This window comes from Budorcas taxicolor, chromosome 21 (genome assembly GCF_023091745.1).
Source record: "Budorcas taxicolor isolate Tak-1 chromosome 21, Takin1.1, whole genome shotgun sequence".
Taxonomy (NCBI): domain Eukaryota; kingdom Metazoa; phylum Chordata; class Mammalia; order Artiodactyla; family Bovidae; genus Budorcas; species Budorcas taxicolor.
In genome coordinates this window covers 37,697,334-37,718,593 of record NC_068930.1, presented here as the reverse complement: position 1 = coordinate 37,718,593, position 21,260 = coordinate 37,697,334, and the positions used below count along the sequence as shown (strand labels likewise).

General features: G+C 48.2%; 1 protein-coding gene across 1 annotated transcript; it reads left to right on the top strand.

The window, feature by feature from the left end:
- Nucleotides 1–15,861: 15,861 nt before the first annotated feature.
- Nucleotides 15,862–21,213, top strand: LOC128066814 (cytochrome P450 1A2). Its single transcript, XM_052659930.1, has 6 exons — nucleotides 15,862–16,692; nucleotides 17,494–17,614; nucleotides 18,066–18,155; nucleotides 18,424–18,547; nucleotides 20,122–20,208; nucleotides 20,916–21,213. Exons 1-6 carry the CDS (start codon nucleotides 15,862–15,864, stop codon nucleotides 21,211–21,213), a joined length of 1,551 nt encoding a protein of 516 aa, XP_052515890.1.
- The last annotated feature ends 47 nt before the right edge of the window (nucleotides 21,214–21,260 follow it).

Sequence of the window (21,260 nt, the reverse complement as noted above, 5' to 3'; positions counted from 1 at the left end):
CCAGACTACCAGCAAAGCCCCAGGGGGCCAAAGGTAGACAGGCTCAGTGCCTCGGTCAGAGTGCCCCCTTGTCCCCATCTTCCTGGACAAGAGTCTGATGCACTGGGGTTATGGGAGGCCCTGCACTTCTCATCACCAAGCCTGTCTTGGAGGACAGCTCAGAAGACGGAAGGGGGCCCTCAGGGCACCAGGGCAGACAAAGAGGGAGACAGGCAGGAGGTTAGAGGACCTTGACCTGGAGTTGAACAGCCAATCCTGGGTCAAAGTTTGTATGCCTTTGCGTGAGAAGTTCTTTGGCTAGAATTCCCTAGCAATCGATACCAGGAACACAGAGGGAAGGGTGGGCAGTGCAGAAAGGAGGGGGCTCTGGGCTAGACACAGTTGAGGGTTTTGGCCAGCCCAGCCTAGAGTCTTCATTCAGCACTGCTGAGGGCTATGTGGTCAGGGGATGAGACAACCAGACTCAGAACAAACTCACTACCCAGTGGTGGAAGCAGGAATCGCACCCAAACAGAGCCTAAGCTAACTCTGGAAATGCTGCAGAAGGCTGAGAGCCCTAGGGGTGAGCAAAGGAATAGAGAGGAGTCCTGGAGTATGAGGAGAATAGGAAGGGCACCCCTGGCACGAGGCACGGCTGTAACCTGAACAAAGCATGGGAGTGGAAGGTTGGTGTGAGACAGTTTGAGAAGAGTGGAGTTTAAGTGAATATGGAGAAATAGGATTTGTCTTCCAATGTGTCTTCACCCCACCAAGCCACCCGCCACCCCACCTGAGATCCAAGCCCTGAGCGCCTTCCTCTCTGCTACCTGTGCCAAGAAAGACAGAGAGATCCAGTCTGCAGGATCCAAGGTTCCAACGGGGCAGCCCCTGGCTCTCTGGCTCTTGGCTGCTCTAGGCAGGCTAATGAGACTTTCTCAGAATAGTCTTGGTCTAAGCCGGTTGTCTTATCTATTAAAAGTTCTCTCTTTCATTCTCAAGAGAGTCTTGGCTTGGGACTTCCCCGGTGGTCCAGTGGCTAAGACTCCAGGCTCCCAATGCAGGGGGCCCTGATTCAGTCTTTGGTCCGGGAACTAGGCCCAACAAGACCCTGCATGCTGCAATGAAGATCAAAGATCCAGTGTGCCACAACTAAGACCCGGCACAGCCAAATAAATAAAAATTTTTTTATGAGTCCTGGCTTGGACATACATTATATGGTTACCCCAGTTGATAGTAGAAGACCTGTGAGGGGTTTTGTGTGCCCAGCATCCATTCTCTCTTCATCTGGAAATATCACTTCATTTGTCCTTTGGGGACCACCCCACCCCTACTCTTAGCTGATGGGCTTGGTGGAACTAACCCCATCCCAGGCCCCCAGGCTAACACATGACTCAGGCCAAGCCTCTGAGAACCCTTTATGGGAGTTTTAATGAAGTTGTTGGAAAAGCAAAGTTCTCTTTCTGCCAGAAGTGGCTAAGCTGGTTAGAAAATAATTCTGGACCTACCAATGGCCGTTTTTAAGAAGCCCATTAGAGGAAAGCAGAACTGAGGGATGAGGGGAGGGAGGGAAAGAATTGATGACCCTGAGCAACGAGGTCCAGTTATTCCTGATGCCAGGGAAGTTCACCATAGAACTTCTCTATTATGTGAATTGATAGCATCACCACCTCTCCCATCTGCTCCTTTCTCCCCTTTTCCTTCTTCTTTACCACTTCCTCTTCTTTCTCCCCCTTCTCCTCCCCTTCTTCATCTTTCTCTTCTACTAGGAGTTGGGTTTGGGGGCTTGCACCTGAAAGGATTAGAGCCAAAACCTGCAGGCCAGAGAGGCTTACCCAACAGTGCTCTCTGAGTGATTAAACCTCAACACTTGAGGCAGATCCGAGAAGTCCTGGGCAGGTTGGACAGAATCCTAAGAAGTTACTCTTATCTAACAGCTTCTGTGCCAACAGGCCTGCCCCTGTGCCAACAATGCCACCATCAGCAGTATTGTGAGAGGCTAGTTTTATCTCCAGAAGGCCCCATGATGGAGTTGAGGAGTTGTTGGCTGGGGAGTGTCTGGAAAGAACCCACGCTTGAGGCAGAGACCATCAGATGAGTCTGGGCCATCTCACCGCACCAGGAGCAGAGTTCATGCCCTGCTGGCTGGCTGACAGCCTCCCTGGCTGGGAGACACCCTGGGAAGGAAGGTGCCCTATTTTCTCTCCCAGCTGCTAGCTGAGAAAGATATGCCATCCTTTCCCCAAGTTAAAGTTTTTGAAGAATCTCAGAGGAAGCCGTCCTTACAATAGCCCACAAGACCTTTCCAGCTGTGGCTCCCGTGGCCTCTCTGACCTCCTCTCCTATCCCTCCCCCTTCCCTGGGTCACTCCTCTCCAGGCACCAGAGCAGCCTGAGGTTCCTAAGACACTTCAGGCAAGTCCCTCCCCGTATCTGTCAAGGTCAGTCCTTTCAGGAAACAGAGGGGCCCCTAAAACTGAGTCATTGAGGAGAATTTAATAAAGGGACCACTCACAAAGGTTCAAGGTTTAGGGAAATCAGTAGGACAATGCAGCAGCAAATGCAGCAGGAAATCAGTAGGGCAAGCAACAGCAAGGCCAGAAGTGATGGGAGGAAGGAGCAGAAAACAGAACCCAGAGAAGGTGGCTGTGGTAAGGCCATAGAGGGAGCTGGAGCCTTTGAGAGAGTTGCAGATAGCATGCCAAGACCCTACAGGGAGAGAGCCTAAATACTCTGACCTCATTCCATTCACACCCTCTGATGTCCTGCTGGTAACCTTCCACAGGCTGAACCTAGCTAGAAGCCAAAAAGCAGAGGGTCCATTCCTGAAGCCCATGGAAGTCAGTCACTGGGGACTGAGTAGAAGGGTGGAGAGTGGTCTGGAGAGGCAAGTGGACAATATCGACCGATCTGTTCGACATCCGGGCTTTGCTTCTGCTGTTCCTGCCACCTGGAGACGCTTTCCCCCCGGATCCTCATATCTTACCTCCCTGAATATCATTCTCAGTATGCCTTCCTTGGCCATCCTATGTAAAACTGCTACCCTGAATCATAGTCTCCATCCCTCTTTGTAACTTGATATTTATTCGTGGCACTTGTTTGACAGGTTTGTGGCACTGAACAAACTTTGAATACACTATGCAGGGACTCCCCTGGTGGTCCAGAGGTGGAGACTCCATTCTTTCAATTCAGGGGGACCAGGTTTGATCCCTGGTCAGGGAACTAGATCCCACATGCGGCACAAATAAGAGTTCTCATGCTGCAACTAGAGATCCCAGATGCTGAAAGATCCTGAGTACCACAACTAAGACCTGGCGCAGACAAATAAATAAGTAATAATTTTTTAAAATACAGCAGCTGCTCCCCACATGTGGCTACTGAAAATTTCAGACATGGTATGTATTTTACTTCTCAATGCTCTGTATGGTCTATATTCCTCAACTAGAATGTGAGTGCCTGCAGAACAGGCACTTCTGTCTGTTGTGCCCAATGCTTCATCAACAGCAAACTGGCACATTGTGGATGCCAAATAAATATCTGTTAAGTAAATGAATTGTTGTGGTTTTTCAGTCACTAAGTCATGTCTGACTCTTTGTGACCCCATGGACTGCAGCATGCCAGGCTTCCCTGTCCTTCACTGTCCCCTGGAATTTGCTCTAACTCATGTCCATTGAGTTGGTGATGCCATCCAACCATCTCATCCTCGGTCACCCCTGCCTCCTCCTGCCCTCAGTCTTTCCCAGCATCAGAGTCTTTTCCAATGAGTTGGCACTTCGCATTAGGTGGCCAAAGTATTGGAGTTTCAGCTTCAACATCAGTCCTTCCAATGAATATTCAGGGTTGACTTCCTTTATGATTGACTGGTTTGATCTCTTTGCTGTCCAAGGGACTCTCAAGAATCTTCTCTAAGCACCACAGTTCAAAAGCATCAATTCTTTGGCATTCAGCCTTCTTTATGGTCCAACTCTCACATCCATACATGACTACTGGAAAAAACATAGCTTTAACTACACAGACCTTTGTTAGCAAAATGATGTCTCTGCTTTTTAATATGCTGTCTAGGTTTGTGATAGCTTTTCTTCCAAGGAGCAAGTGGAAAATGTCAAATCTCCAAATAGGAAAATATGTCAGGTTTGAAATGGTAGTGGCCTGGTGAGATTCTGGGTCTTGTTGGCAGGGCACCAAGTCCAAGATGGCTGGCTGAATGGATCACCTCTCCAAACCCGGGTCCTTTCTTCAGTACCTGCCAGATGAGTGCTAGTCATCCTGTTGCCAGAAGACACGTGATCAGGCACGGTCCTGTCTTAAGAAGCTCATCTCAGCCCGGCCCAGCTAAGGCATCTGCCTCATGCCACCTTCACATTAGCCCAGGGCCAGCATCTGGACTGCATCTCACTGTGGACCACATGGCCATGATCACCAGGAGGCCTTGACTGCTTTCAGTTTTGGAGCCGCGTGGTTCCTCTCAACAGGTCTCAGCTCCTCTTTCCACAATCCGGCTCCACCACAGAAGTCAGAAGAGAGCAGGCTCTGTAGCTACTCTCAGCAGAGAGAGCTCTGCAGGGCTGGGACAAGAGGGCTCCATATTTAATGGCTGGGGAAGGGCTGCAACAGTGCAGACCCTGGGACACTGCCCAGAGAAGGGGCTAAGGGATATCCTGGAGGTGCTCCAGATACAAACTAGTGGAGATAAAGGCAGACCTTCTTTTTCCTTTCCCTCTTCTTCCTTCAATAATATCAAATATGATTAATTTAGACCCACATTAGATATCATAATTTGACCAATTCTGCTCTGGTTGGCAGTTGACGTTATTGTTGGGGAAATGTTTGCTGAGCCAACAAATTGTGAAAACAGCCTTGCAGGGAAATGTTTGCGCTACTGTACTGAAGGGCAAGTTCAGCAGCTCAGGGGACTGTTCTGTGTCCAAGTTAGAGATGCCCTTTTACATATAAACACAGTGGTTTGCTGATAATGAATGTTCTAGTCCTCTCATCAAAACAAGGTCTCCAAGGACCCTGCTTCATCAGCCAAGTGCTCCTGAACATGCTCACACAGTCTTGGCCAAGAAGGTGGCCCTATTCAGACCTACTGGTGCACAGCCTGGCTGTGCTACCAGCCCGTGCAGGCCATTTAGCTAACTTTAGAATCCTTTCCCAACTGCTTCTCAACTTGTTGACACCCAAGAGCCATTCCCTCCACTTTCATTTTTCCTCCTTCCCAGCACCCTCCCCACCCCAATTTTATCTAAGTATCCTCCATATTTCTTTGCAGGGTTATGTGCTTCTGGGGAGGTGGGCCCCAGGGAATGGGTCTTGGCTGGTTCTGAACCAGTCATTGTGGCCCAGTTGCCTTGGATGAATCTGTGACATGATTCTGGCCAATATTATCTTGTAGAGATCTGGTGGGACTAAATTGAGGAAAGATTTCCTCACTCTTTAAAGGGATACATGACGAGAGATGCACTCTTGTCCCTCTGACCCTTGTCCTGTCTGGATATTATGGCCGGAACTTTACCAGCCATCTTGTGACCCTAAGGGAGACAGCTTAGGGGAAAGGCTGATATTCCAGGGATGGTGGAAAAGAAATTTGCAAAGAATCATTTTATTATTCAAGTTCCTTGCAAGAACAGAATCCATTCAAACTAGATCACTGAGAAGAGTTTAATAATGGGATTATTTATAAAGGTGTGAACAGGGTATGGAGAAACTAACATAGGATATTGTGGTACCATATGACTTGTAGCAGAGAAGAGCCCTTACTGTCTTGGACCTGAAGGGGCAAGAAGAAGGATCTGTTTCTGGAATCCAGAGGGAGAGACTGTAAGTAAAGGAGAGCTACCTGACAGGAGCCGTGGCCTAGCGTGGTGACTTCGCAGGGAGGGTCTGGAGAAAAAATACCCCAACTTCACTCTCCTCCCACCCTCCCATTTCACGTCAATACCTCCCATTGACAGAACCCATCAAGAAGCCAGAAGATGGGGAGCCCATTGACACAGTCTGCAGAGATCAGCCTCTCAGTGCATAAAGCAGGGCAGAGAAGGGGCGGGGGTAGTGAGTGTGGACGTAAAAGAGGGTTTTCAGCACAAGCTGGGTCTGCAATAATCTCGTTCATCTGTTTGTTCTCTTGTCATTCTGCTCTACAAAGGCAAGGTCTGTCTTATTTGCTGCTATAAGTATCCTCCTAGAACAGTGGCTGGCAACATAATTTATGCTCAAAGACTACAGCTGGACATCCGCTATGTAACAGACACTGTACTAAAACTGAGTGAATAAGAACACAGTTTGTCTCAAGTTGTTCATAGTCCAGAGAGAGCAAATGAAACCAAAGTAACGTGGCACCGTGGTGTTTGTGCCATGAGAGAGCTATGCCCAATGGAGGAAGATCTTACCCAGAATAGGGTTCAGGACACCCCGCAGCAGGTGGACCTGGAGCTGAGTTTTGGAGGATTTGCTTTAATGGAGAGATGAGAATGCTTTGTCATGCCTGCATCATAGTACTGCAATATAAGTAAGCATTTCTAACCTGGAAGCAATTAATTTCCATGACAGTGTTTGTTGGATGGGGAAGAAGTGGTTGGGAGGAGGGTAGGGCATTCCAGGCAGAGGGAACAATGCACAGAGGCAGAAAATTAGGAGAATTCTAAGAGTTCCTTCTGACTGGTGGGAAGGATACGTGAGAGGAAGAGTGTAGTGGGAAACGAAGTGAAAAAAGTGAGTAGGAAATGACTCACGGGCTGATCTAAGGAGTCTGAGTTTGGTTTCTGAATGTCTTAAGAAATCAGTTTCTTAAGAAATCAGTACTAAGGGGTTTTACATAGGAATATGGTGCTAGTGATAAAGAAGCCACCTGTGCAGGAGATAGAAGAGATGAACCTTGATCCCTGAGTCAGGAAGACCACCTGCAGTAGGAAATGGTGCCCCACTGCACCCCATTCCAGCGTTCCACGGGCAGAGGAGCCGGGCGAACTAGTCCATGGGGCCGCAAAGAGTCAGGCATAACTGAGCACACACACGGACTGCACAGATGCACAATTTCAGAAAGTTCATTTGGGTGGCAGTATGCAGCCTGGATAGTAGGGATGGGATGGGAGGAGCCTAGAACTATGCCCTCCAATACAGTAGTCACTCGCCACTTACACTTCAAATTGAATAGAATTAAAAACTTTGTATTTCGGTTGTTCCAGCCATTTCAAGTGCTCAGCAGCCACATGTGGCTGGTGGCTACCCTACTGAATAGCACAAACATAGAACATTTCCATTATCACTGAAAGTTCTACTGGACAACACTGGCCTAGCGACAGTGAGACCAGTTAAAGTCAGTGGGAACCAAAAGTGCAGGCAAGAAGTGGCGCTGAGAGTCACCTCCAGGCAAAGCCATAGTAAAGGAGAGAAGGGATGTTCAGGCAGTAGAATCTTGAGAGTTTGGTAGGAGGTGAATAACAGAAGGAGTCTTTGCAGATTCCCAGGTTTCTGGCTAGGATGATAACCCAGAGAGAAGGTGTCTGGGCAGGGAGGTTGACAGACAGCATCCATTTGGACATGTTGAGGATGCTGGGGCCTCTGGGTGGACACCTGCAGCAGGTGATTAGATGTCCAAGACTGAAGCTTCCAGTCTTTATGTAATAGATTATGAGACACCCTCCCCCTTCAGCTTTAATTATTAGCCTGTGTTTCCCACAGCACCTGTGTCCATCAAGGTCTTTCCTCTCTGCCAGGTCTGGGCACTCAGCTTCTGTCTCTGAGGGGTCCATAGTCTGATTTAGGGTTTAGATTAAGTGATGATCTGGCCCAAAACTATGGCTGTTAATGGCCAGAGCCATGTCAGAGATGAGAATGGAATGATGAGGGTCACAGAGAAGGACTCGCCCCACAAGAAGCAGGGGAAAAGGCTGCCAGTTACTGCATTCTGACCACTGGCCAGGTTGGTGAATGTGCGCTAAATAAACTTGTTGAGTGACCCACGGGTGCCTGTTCCCTCACCCTAACCTGAGCCCCACCCTGTGTCTCCCTGGACTCCTCTCTGGATAGTCAACTCTAAATCAGCCTTCTCTCAAGATAACCTCCTGATTAGCCCTCTTCCCCATGCTCACTGAACTGCTTCTTTCCCATACTCTAGCTCTGGGAAAAATTACTTACCATCTTCAGGCTTTCATTTCATCAACTGTAAAATGAAGCCAATAACAGTACCCACCTCACAGTGTTGCTGTGAAGCTCAAATAGAGATGGCTGATGTTAAGCATAGAGCACAGAGCTTGGGGCATAGTGGGTACTCAGTAAATTTCAACTGTAAGGATTATTCTTTACAAGCGCCAGAAAACCAATGCAGGAAAATGCCCAAAGTTGTTTTCACAAAGCTCTTACACAGGTTAGCATTCTTACTTGTGAACACTAACCCTAATTCAACAGATCTTTTTCAGGATATGCTGCGTGTCACTCCCTGAGCTAGATACTAGAGATCTGAAGAAAAGCAGAAGCTGCCTTGATCTTCAAGGAGCTCACAGTTGAAGGGGGAAACAGCATGACAGGTGCTTATTGAGGAAGGTAGCGTGAGGCCTGTGGGAGGCCTGTGGGACCTCAGAGGAGGGGGTTGAACCCAGCCAGCATGGGGCAGCTGAACAGGGTACAAAATGAGGGGCAGGTATAGAATGGATAAACAATAAGGTCCCACTGTATAGAAAAGGAAACTATACTCAGTATTCTATGATAAACCAAAATGGAGAAGAATATTAAAAAAGAATGTATATATACATGCCAGCTTGGATGGGATGGGAGGACTTGCAGGAGAATGGATACGTGTGTATATGTATGGCTGAGTCCCTTCACTGTTCACCTGAAGCTACCAGAATATTGTTAATAGGCTATATTCTAATACAAAATAAAAAGTTCATAGTTTGGAAAAAAGAAGGTAAATATATAATTGAATCAGTTTGCTGTACAGCAGAAATTAACACAACATTGTAAAGCAACTATACTTCAGTCTAAAAAAAAATGAGGAGCCAGAGAACGCAGGATGGGGTGCAGGTGTCAAAGGGGTCAACACATGGAGAAAGACAATGGCAATGGGGCCAGGCTGTGGTGGCAAACAGAGCCAGAGGGGGTGAGCAAGAGCTGCCGCTGAAGCCTCTGGGTGCCAAGCAAAGGAGTCTGGTCTTTATCCTGAAATCTATGGGGAACTTTGAGGGGTTTTAAAAAGGGAAGTAGTCAACACACACTCCAGAAAGGCTGGAGTCGAAAAGATTAAAAGCAATCCAGTAGTGGTGAGCATGAGAATTAAACTGAACCCTCAGTCACAGCCAGTGGAAATAAATTTGGTTCAACGATTTCAGAAAATTGTTCAGTGCTAGGATCTCCTAGCCCTGAACTCTAGCGCTAGCCTGAGTTGGCCTAGCCTGTCATCTAGCATTTCTACTCGTAGGTCCAGAGACAGCAGAAATTCTTACAAAAATACGTGCAAGAATGTTCACAACAGCAGGGCTCATCATAGCCCAATATGGAAAACAAGCCAAATGTCGGTCGACAGTTGAATGGCTATGGATACATTCATTGCGTATTTATATGAGGACTCATTATGTGTATTCATATTAGAACACCACACAGCAATGAGAATTACACCCAGCACTGTGGATGAGTCATCTAAAAAGGAATAAGCGACGGAAGCCAGAAAACAGAGAGTACACAGTCTGCCAATCACACACTTTAAAAACGTTTGAAATCATAAATTTTATGTTTTATACTTTACCACCGTTTGAAAAAATGAAGACAATTCATGGAATTGTACAACATGAAGAGTGCATCTTAATGTAAACTCTGGACTTAGTTGATAATATTGTATTAATATTCATTCACCAATTGCAACAAATGTATCACACTAAGGCAAGAAGTTAATAATTGAGGAAACTGATTGGAGGAGGAGGAGGCATATTGGAGCTCTCTGTTCTCTCACCCAACTTTTCCAGAAACCTAAAACTGCTATGAAAAATGAAATCTAACTTACAACCTTGATAAATCTCGAAAATTTTAATGTTCAACAAAGGTAAAACTATTCTTTGATTTTAAAAATTCATAAAGTGGTTGCTTGTGGGGATAGGGAGGGGAGCTGATTGCAAAGGGGCACAAGGAAAGTTTCTGTTGTAATGGAAACATTCTTTATTTTGCTTTATATATTGGATTGGATACATGAGTGTACCCCATATCAAAACCTCACTGAAATGTTCACTTATCATCCTTGTATCTTACTATAGGTAAATTATACCTCAATCAAACAAACAAAAATAACAATAAACTCAATCAACAACAACCAAAAAATGAAATCTATTAGTTTTTGTAAAAATTCCATGCCAAAAAAGTACACAGCATGATTTCATTTTCATGAAAAGCAAAAACAGACACAACTAATTTATGCCATTAGAAATTGGGGTCATTGTTCCCCTTGGGGAGGGAACATGGGAACGGTTTCAAGGGTGCTCCTAACATTCTGTGTTTTAATCCGAGAACTGACTACATGATTTTTGTGAAGTCTGTAAAATGTTCATTGGGTTGTACAGATTATTTGCACTTCTCTGTATCTTGTAATTCAATAACAAGTTTTAAGAAATCACTTAAAAGATAAATCATCTCTTATGAGGTGATGGTGGTTTAGTCACTAAGTCATGTCCGACTCTTGTGACCCCATGGACTGTAGCCTGCCAGGCTCCTCTGTCCATAGGACTTTCCAAGCAAGAGTACTGGAGTGAGTTGCCATGTCCTTCTCCAGGGGATCTTCCCAACCCAGGGATCAAACCCAGGTCACCTGCACTGCAGGCAGATTCTTTACCGCCTGAGCTACCAGAGAAGTCCAAATAATTTACATAGAGATTCCATCCTCAGGGAGGGGAGCAGAACCCCCAATCCTTAGATGTGGACTGTGCACGTGACTTCCTTCCAAACAGCACAATATGGAGAGCGAGGATGAGTGATGTTCCCATGGAGAAATCTGGTAAACTCTGCTTCAGTCAGCTGATCACTACGAACATCAACCTTCCTGTCAGTTTGACAGTATGTACCGTTGATATGATGGGATGAAAACGGCCCTTTTCTCCTGTGGTCTTCCTACCAATAGTCTATAACCCCAGTCTTACCTTGAGGAAAGCATCAGACAAATCCTAATACCTGGACATTCTACCAAATATCTGTCCAGTTCTCCTGAAAAAACAATGTCTGAAAAACATCTCAACCAAGGGAAGCCTAGAAAAACAACGACTCTGTGTAACGTATCATCTTCCTTGATGAGATCTGAGAACAGGAAGGGACAAAAGGACATTAGGAAAAACTATGAAAATTTGAATAAAGTATGACTTTAGATCATTAGAGAGAGAGAGGAAGGAAAAGACAGGAGGAGAGAGACAGAGAGAAATAGTCGATTTCTACAAAACCTACCCTAACCTCAAACCTCAATCATTTTATAACAGTGCGCTAAACCCAATGCAGATACAAAGATAAAACAGCTTCCCTTTCCTCTCAGCCACGATCCTCCAACAGGCCTTGTGCCCTTGTCAGACTCCGCCAGCCTTGTCTTTTGACATCATCACAGGTTGATCTCACAGCTTTCTCGTTTTTAGGAATCAAAAAGTCCAGTCAGTCCTAAGTAAATCAAAATGCTTCTCACATGAAATTTCTGGGTTGTGGGAAGGGGAGAGACACACTCTCTTTCTGCACTTTCTTTCCCCACTCCCCCATCCCCGTCCCCACCATGTCCCGACCACCCCCCATCATCCCACCTCACACCCTCCTGACCCCCAACTAGGGAGAGGAAAGAGGGAGGGTGCTGGAAGATGAGCCAGTCTCTTTCTGTTTGGCTAGTGCAGTTTATCTTCTCTTAGCTCCAAATGCCCTTGTGTGTAGCAGACATTCCACTGCCAGCTTTTCATCGAGTGCCTTTTAGCCCCAACGTGTCCTCCACATCAAACAGTTCCTAACACAGCTGCTGGACTCTGGCTGACCTCTTGCTCACCCTCAGCTGAGTCCCACAAAGTACTCCCTGTAGCCTGTCACTGCCGGGGTCCCCTCCCCTCTGTAGCCAGGTCTCATCCACGCAGTTCAAGTCCAGCTCCCTTCAGCATGTCCACCCAGCCCTTAGGAGACTCACATTCTGGTAAGGTACCCTGCTTGGGCTATGCAGGCTGCCCTCTGCTACCCCTGTCATCACAGGCTGCTCTGCTCAGCCTCCGTGTCCACAAGTCTCCCCCAGATCCAGGGACACGATTCGAGCAGGTGCCTGCTGTGGTCTGGGGCACAGTCTCCTGAAGGTTAGAGTCCCAGATCTAATGCGCTGCTGTGTGCTGGGTTTAGTCACTCAGTCGTGTCCGACTCTGTGTGACCTCATGGACTGTAGCCCGCCAGGCTCCTCTGTCCATGGGGATTCTCCAGGCAAGAATACCAGAATGGGTTGCCATGCCCTCCTCCAGAGAATCTTCCCAACCCAGGGATCAAACCTGGGTCTCCAACATAGGTCTCCCACATTGCCGGCAGATTGTTTACCATCTGAGCCACCAGGGAAGTTATGTGACCTACAAAAAGATTGTATAACTTCTTTGTGCCTCTTTTACCCCATTGTAATCTGACAATAGTATTAATTTCCACCCCACGGGATTACTGGGAATGTTTTTTAACAAATATAAAGCTCTTATAATAACACTGGGCCCATAAGCATGGAGTGCTGTAAAGTAAGTGATAGATACACAAATGCCACAGGTTCCCTCACCCCACTCCTGCCCATCTGCACTTACAGTGGAGGCTTTCCCTTCTCATGGTATCCCGCTCTTAAGGTTTGAGTCTCCTGGAACTCCTTTGCTTGGCTTTGTGAGCTGGGGCAGGAGAGAACCACCAGGGGACTCCTTACCAAGCGACAGCCCTCCACCTCAAGCCTCCCTTCCCTACCATAGATAATCTTGCACCTTCTCAGAGAGCTGACATCTGTCCTGTCTACTCTCTCCTCTCTATAGAGATAAACAGATAGTTGTATATTTTGGAAGAAAACCATTTAAAAGTAAATTGCAGAAATCATGCTGATACTTCATCCCCTAAACATTACAGTATTGAGAACTTCCCTGGCAGTCTGGTGGCAGGCACGTGGCAAGCCAAAAACAAAACGAAACAACAAACACCACTCCCCAAAAAACCTTATAATATTCGTTTCCTAAGAATGTTAATCTCCTAGGAATTTTTCTAAAATATTCTCCCACCTAATCATACTAGGCTTGTACCTAAGAAAATTAACATTAATTCCATAATATCATCTAATCTGCAATCCTTGTCCATATGTCTTCAGTTGTTCCCCTAATGTCTTTTGTAGCTTAAAAAAAATTTTTTTTTAATCCAAGGTCCAACCAAGCTTCACATATTGCATTTGGTAGCTGTGTCTCTTTAGTCTCTTTGCTCTAGAAAATGCCCCTGTCTTCCTTTTTTCTTTTCTTAATGAAATCCACCACTTTGAAGATTCCAAGCTAGTTGCTGTGAAGAAGAGCTCACAGTATGAATTTTCTTCATCCACTTTTACCGTCTCTCACCAAGAGGGAGGAGGCTGAGGGAGCCTCCCTTTAGAATATATGATCCTCATCATCTCTTGTTTTCAGATTAAGGACCCAGCCTGGAATTCAGAGGTGGCCAGAACATTGTTGTTCAGTTGCTAAGTCATGTCAGATGCGTTGTGAACCCACGGACTGCAGCCTGCCAGGATTCCCTGTCCTTCACCGTCCCCTGGAGCTTGCTCAAACTCATGTTCATTGAGTTGGTGATGCCATCCAACCATCTCATCCTCTGTCATCCCCTTCTCCTCTGCCCTCAATCTTTCCCAGTATCAAGGTCTTTTCCAATGACTTGGCTCTTCACATCAGGTGGCCAAAGTATTGCAGCTTCAGCTTCAGCATCAGTCTTCCAATGAATATTCAGAGTTGATTTCCTTTAGGATTGACTTGTTTGATCTCCTTGCTGTCCAACGGACTCTCAAGAGTCTTCTCCAATACCACAGTTTAAAAGCATCAATTATTCAGTGTTCAGTTTTCTTGATAGTCCAATTCTCACATCCATACATGACTACCGGAAAAACCATAGCCTTGACTAGATTGACTTTTGTTGGCAAAGTGATGTCTCTGCTTTTGAATATGCTGTCTACGTTTATCATTGCTTTTCTTCCAAGGAGCAAGTGTCTTTTAATTTCATGGCTGCAGTCACCATCTGCAGTGATTTTAGAGCCCAAGAAAATAAAATCTGCCTGTTTCCATTGTTTCCCCATCTGTTTGCCATGAAGTGATGGCCAGAACATGCCTATTCTTTATTTGGTTTCACAAGTTGTTGGAGGGGCATTACAGGAGCCTACCCTGCTGATAAGCCTGGACGGAGTGCCCAGGCAGGGGACTTCCTCATGGGGACAATGGGAAAGTGATCTGGACTAGCCCAGAGGGCTTTCACTCCTAGCACCCTGTCCTGCCCATGTGAGAAGGAAGCATTCCCTCTTGACTGGATCCTGAGAGAAGCTGGATCTTCCTCCCCAGGGACATAGCACCTATTGCTGGAAGAGCTGCTTCTGGGCCCTGGGGGGTAGGTGGAGCTGGGTTTTGTGGCCCAAGGCCAAGAGCTAATCCTTTCAACTTTTTTCGGCCACTTTGCTATCAGGTGACCAGGACGGCAGGGCCAATCTGATAGTGGTGCTGTTTATAAAAGTCCCCTCAGCTGGGGCCAGAAGCTCTGGATCAGCCCCCACAATCCTGCTGACCTCCAGCACCTGCCTCTACAGGTACATTTCGTGGGCCCCTTTCTTAGCCCTTGGGATCCCCCGATACATATCCGGGGAATCACTGGAGATGGAGGGATGTAGGGACCCTGGGTTAGGTGTAGGAAGCCTGAGTTCTAGTTCTTGCTGCCCAGTTCCAGACTTCAGTTTCCCCAATTGTAAATGAGAAGCTTAGACTGGGCCTATCTAGGGACCCTTAGTGTGACGAGTGGAGAGGTGGGTAGGGCTCTTCACCTGGCATGAGGATAGCCCTGGTCTGGCTGCAGCCCAGCTCAGCCTTCAGGACTGAGGGGAGGATTTCCCTGGTGGTCCAGTGGTTAAGAATCCTCCTTGCAATGCAGGAGATGCAGGTTCAGTCCCTGGTCAGGGAGCTAAGCTCCCACACGCTACAGAGCAATGAAGTCCATGCACTGCAACTAAGACCCAAAGCAGCCAAATAAATAAATATTTAAAAGCAGTGAGAGATGTGAGAGACTTCCCTGGTGGTCCAGAGGTTAGGTCTCTCCATTTCCGCTCCAGGGGACACAGTTCAATCCCTAGTCTGGAAACTGAGATTCCCACGTAATGAGCTGCACAGCCAAAAAAAAAAAAAGACTGAGAGAATGAGGATTTGCCCTCTTTTTTGGGTCTTAATAAGGATGCCTTAGGGAAGAGGGCATCAAAAGCCATTTGCATGAGCCCTGGGATCTTGGTCTCATCAGTGTTGTGAAGAGGGGAGCAGCTCCCTGTTCCCAGGGTATGAGGAGGCACCCTTTGGCACAAGGCCCAGCATACACCCTGCACTGGGGTTCACAAGAGTGCTTTCCCATTTTGAAGTGATCACTTCAGCCTCAGAATTGAAAGCAGGTGATGGGCAGAGGGGAGGGCCAGGGCTGGGAGTTCAGACACTCACGTTGGGAATCTCAGAGCTCCTTTCCAGGCCTCAGATTCTGTGATGCACTGTGGATGAGGTCCTGGGATGCAGGACCTATGTAATTTAGTGGATGTAGCTCAGTCTTGCTCAGTATGTCTGGCTGGGAACCAAGGACAGAATGTGGGCAAGTGCTTATTGACTGAATAAACAAGTGAATGAATGGCTCCATCTCTCCCCTCCTTCCTCTTCCCCTGCAGTGGGTACAGATGGCACTGTCCCAGCCCAGTCCCTTCTCAGCCATGGAGCTTCTCCTGGCCTCTGCCGTCTTCTGCTTGGTATTCTGGGTGGTCAGGACCTGGCGGCCTCGGGTCCCTCAAGGCCTGAAGAGTCCACCAGAGCCCTGGGGCTGGCCCCTGCTCGGGCACGTGCTGACCTTGGGGAAGAACCCACACGTGGTCCTGTCGCAGCTGAGCCAGCGCTATGGGGACGTGCTGCAGATCCGCATTGGCTGCACACCCGTGCTGGTGCTCAGCGGCCTGGACACCATCCGGCAGGCGCTGGTGCGGCAGGGCGATGATTTCAGGGGCCGGCCCGACCTCTACAGCTTCACCTTGATCACTGACGGCCAGAGCATGACCTTCAACCCAGACTCTGGACCGGTGTGGGCTGCCCGGCGACGCCTGGCCCAGAATGCTCTCAACACCTTCTCTGTGGCCTCAGACCCATCTTCCTCCTCCTCCTGCTACCTGGAGGATCATGTGAGCAAGGAGGCTGAGGCCCTCCTGGGAAAGTTCCAGGAGCTGATGTCAGGGCCTGGGCGCTTCGACCCCTATGGCTACGTGGTGGCATCGGTGGCCAACGTCATCGGTGCCATGTGCTTCGGGCAGCACTTCCCCCAGAGCAGTAAGGAGATGCTCAGTGTGGTGGAGAGCAGCCATGATTTCGTGGAATCCGCCAGCTCTGGGAATCCTGTGGACTTCTTCCCCATCCTTAAATACCTGCCCAACCCGGGTCTGCAAAGGTTCAAGAGCTTCAACCAGAGGTTCCTGCAGTTCGTGCGGAAAACAGTCCAGGAGCACTACCAGGACTTTGACAAGGTGAGCCCAGGGTGCAGGTGGTATGAGGGCACCCTAGAGTCTGGGTGTGGCCCCACTCCCCCAGCACCAAGGCACCCACACAGCTGGGGTGTGGCCAAGGCCCAGGAAGTCTCTGGGACACCTCGGACCAGCTGTGTGACCTGGAGCCAATCTCTCTCCCTCTCTGGCCTCAGTTTCCTTGGGCCTACAGCAGCCTTCTCAGGGTTGCTCAAAGCTCCAGAGAGGTAACCCCGTGCATGGGGCCCTGGCAGAGCCCACAATGCGGGGTGCTGTTATTAGGAGAAGACTTTTGTTTTACAGGAACCTGAACTCTGACAGAGGCTAATTCCCAGCTCACATGTCACTTAGCTTCCCTGTACTCACACCAACCTCCTCCTGTGAAATTGGACCCCTGGAGTTATTGAGAGGAAGGGTCGATGGAGTATGAAATGATACTTTAAGCCCTACCTAGGGCTGCTACTGAGCTTCCCAGATGGTGCTAAAGAACCCTCCTGCCAAGGCAGGAGACATGAGCTCAGTCCCTGGGTCGGGAAGATTCCCTGGAGGAGGGCATGGCAACCTACTCCAGTTTTCTTGTCTGGAGAATCCCATGGACAGAGGAGCCTGGCAGGCTGCAGTCCATAGGGTCACAGAGTTGGACATGACTGAAGCGACAGCACACACAGGGGGCTACTACCAGCTGCTGCGTGAGCTCAACTTCCTGCCCAGAGGCCAGCAGCTGGGGCCGTAAGGGATGGGACGAGGGGCTCCAGCCTTCCACCCCAGGAGTGCTGGGGTGACCCTAAACTTATGCCCCCTCAGAACAGCATCCAGGACATCGTAGGTGCCCTGTTCAAGCACAGTGAGGATAACTCCCAAGCCAGCAGTCGCCTCATCTCCCAGGAGAAGACTGTCAACCTTGTTAACGACCTCTTTGGGGCCGGTAGGAGCCAGACCCTTGCCCCTCCATCCCTCAGTGCCTGCTACTCACCCACAACCTTGCCCGGCCCTGGGGTCCATCAGATAACCCATCAACCACAGGTCAGGTGGTACAGGCCCAGGCTCAAAGTTTGAGCCCAGGAGGTACCACCAACTCCCGGTGAAAACCCAGCCAAGTCCCTCTCCTCCTCTGGGTCAGTTTCCCCTTCTAAACAATAAAGGCTTCTTTGGTCTATAAGTCTGGGCCCTTGTAATCCCTGCAGCTAAACTTAAAAGCAGTTACTTAAGTTTGTGCAGAGGAGACTCTGCCTCAGCCCTTGGAAAAGTCAAGGTGAGGATCTTTGGGGAAGGAAGCAGAGAAAGACAGTGCTTAGTAATACATGGCGGGTGCTTGGTAAATACTGCCTTCTCACTCTTGTCTTCCTTTCTTCCTCACCATGCCCCGTGTTGTCCAGGGTTTGACACCATCACAACAGCCATCTCCTGGAGCCTTATGTACCTTGTGACAAACCCTAAGATACAGAGAAAGATCCAGGAGGAGCTGGGTATGTGGTGTCCCCCAGCCCTCTGGTGGAGGGAAGCCTTGGGGTCCAAGGTCATCTGTTCAATCTACATACAGCTGTTATGTGTCTACTAAGCCCTGGGCATGCAGTGGTGCCCACCCTTGCCTAGAAGATACTGGAGGGTCACTGGCTCTCAGACCTGTAAACTTACATAGGACCATGTAGGGCGATGCCTGGTATGAATGGGGACGCAGGTGCCGTGGAGCAGGGGAGACAGCCGCTAAGCCTTGTCTGTCCTCCGTGCTTGTAGACAGAGTGGTTGGCAGGGCACGGCGGCCCCGGCTCTCCGACAGACCCCAGCTGCCCTATTTGGAGGCCTTCATCCTGGAGACCTTCCGACACTCCTCCTTCGTCCCCTTCACCATCCCACACAGGTGAGGCCTGCTTCTTCCGCCCTCACACCCCTGAAGTCTTTTCCCTTTTTTCCCTCCTGCTTCTCAGCCCTGGCCCTGGTCAGACCTTGGCATCTCCTTCCTACCCATGACACCAGATTCCTCCCAGACCTTGGCCTCTACTCTGCCCCCATCCGGTCCAAACATGGTCAAAAGACCCAGGTGTCAGAAGAAAACCAAACTCTGACCTCAGCTCTCATTCACCTCTACTCACCTTCCCTCCTTCGTATGCTCAACCCAGCCAGGCTGGCCTAAAAACCCCTCATGAACATGAACCAGCCAGCCTCCAATTTTGCTCCTGCTGGAGCTTCTGCGGGAGCTTCTGCTGGAATGCCTTCTACTCTCTTCCCTGGCTACCAGAATCCTATCTTATCCTATTCTGACACGAACTTCCCATCCCCTAGAAGCCTTTCTCGGCTCATTCAGCTGGCATAACTTCATTCTGATATTTTGTAGGACTTAGAGCCATTTGTCCTATAGGATTAGGTCCTGGGATATTAAGAATGTCCAGAGAGTTAGCAAGCACTTACTTCAGCCCATACGTTGGTCTAGTTATTCCCAGAGGAAGAGGCCTAACTCCTCAGCCAGACTGGGAACTCCCCAGAACTGGCCCAGACTCCCTGCTATTTAGCTCCGGAGAATGGCCAAGGGTAGAGTTGGCTACAGACAAAAGTTTAATAAACATTTGTTGAAGAACAGGATCTGAGAAAGGGGAAGAACTGTTTCAATCCTTCTTTGCTCCCGATATTCCCTCCTAGTGTACAGTGGGGAGACCACGGGAGCAGGGTGGAGGTAGGCGCAGGAACCTCCTGAGGTGGGAGAGGGGGCCTTCATCCTGGAGACCTTCCGACTCTCCTCCTTCGTCCCCTTCACCACCCCCACAGGTGAGGACTGCGTGTTCAGCCCTCCCACCCCTGTAGTCTTTGCCATGTTTTGTCCCCTGCTTCTGGAGAGAGAGATTAGGAGTTTGGGATTAATGTATATACAAGTATTATATATAAAATAGATAATATCAACAAGGACATACTATATGGTATATTCAATATCTTCTAATAACCTATCATGGAAAAGAATCTGAAAAAGAATTCATGTATATCAGTTTACAATGTTGTATTAGTTTTGGATGTGATTTGTTTCAGCAAAGTTTCAGCAAACTTTGAAACAAACAAACTAATTTGTTTCAATTAGTTTCAGCAAGGCGATCCAGTTTTACAGATAAAATTAGGAGATGGGTATTCAATTTTACAGATAAATTGAATCACTTTGCTGTACATCTGAAACTAATACAACATTGTAAATTAGCTATCTGTCAATTTTTGGACTTCCTCAGTGATCCAGGGGTTAAGACTCTGCCTTCCAGGGCAGGGTATGTGGGCTCAATCCCTGGTTGGGGAGATACAGTTCCACATGCCACAGGCATGGGGCCAAAAAAAAGTTTTTAAAAGACACCAATAATTATATGTCAGTTTTTCTTAATAGTTAAGAAAGAAACCCTCCCAGAGACACACCTCAATTTTCCAGCCCCTGAACCTGACAAAGCCCTCTTCCCTCCTTAGCACAACAAGGGATACAACACTGAATGGCTTCTTCATACCCAAGGAACGCTGTGTCTTCATAAACCAGTGGCAGGTCAATCATGACCCGTGAGTACACATCCCCCACTGAAAAATGTGTGATGTTCAGCAGTCAGGAAAGCTGTTTGTCCCCCTAGGAACTGGTTGCACAATAAAGGAATGGCGCCTCGATGGCTAGTTAGCCTGCTCCAAGGGATAAAATGTAGGTCCAGGTTTCTCAAACTTTAGCGCATTGACTAGGAAGTTGGTTATAGATTATGGTGCTCTGTACCCCAACATTCTCCATCAGGTGGTAAGGTGGAGTACCTCAGGTGATTCTGATGTGAATGACTTAGGGACTTCTTTGGATAATCCACTTTAGTCTATAAGTAGAAGAATCATATAATTTACCATCCAAACTAGGGTCCTTCTGAGTAAAAAAAGATGCTATCGATAATTACTACAAAACCATAAGCATAAACGAGGATGGACCATTGGTCCCCCTTAAATATTGAGTAGGATAGAGACGGACAGATGTTCCTTCTTTTAACATCTTTTAGTTAAAGTATGATTTCTTTAAAATAGCAAGTTACTATTAAAAAGCACTATTTCCAAGGCTGGTGATTTTAGAGCGAGCTATGTAAAGAAACAAGCATCAGAAAACAGTTTGGCTCCTTTCTCCACTCTCGATTCATTGCTCTATTAGACAGATCTAACACAGAAGTCCCGCCCACCAGGCCTTTCGCCTGAAGTGTCTCCCCAACCCAGAGATTCCACTTCCTCTGTTCATCTTGCAGGAAGCTGTGGGGGGACCCATCTGAGTTCCGGCCAGAGAGATTCCTCACGTCTGATGGCACCGCCATTGATAAGTTCGCAAGCGAGAAAGTGTTACTCTTCGGCATGGGCAAGCGCCGGTGCATAGGGGAGGTCATGGCCAGGTGGGAGATCTTCCTCTTCCTGGCCATCTTGCTGCAGCGGCTGGAGTTCAGCGTGCCAGCAGGTGTGAAAGTGGACCTAACCCCCATCTACGGGCTGACCATGAAGCACCCCCGCTGTGAGCATGTGCAGGCACGGCTGCGCTTCCCCATCAAGTGAAGAAGTTGCTGGCGTCTGAGGCAGAGGGAAGGGAAGGGTGGTGGTCA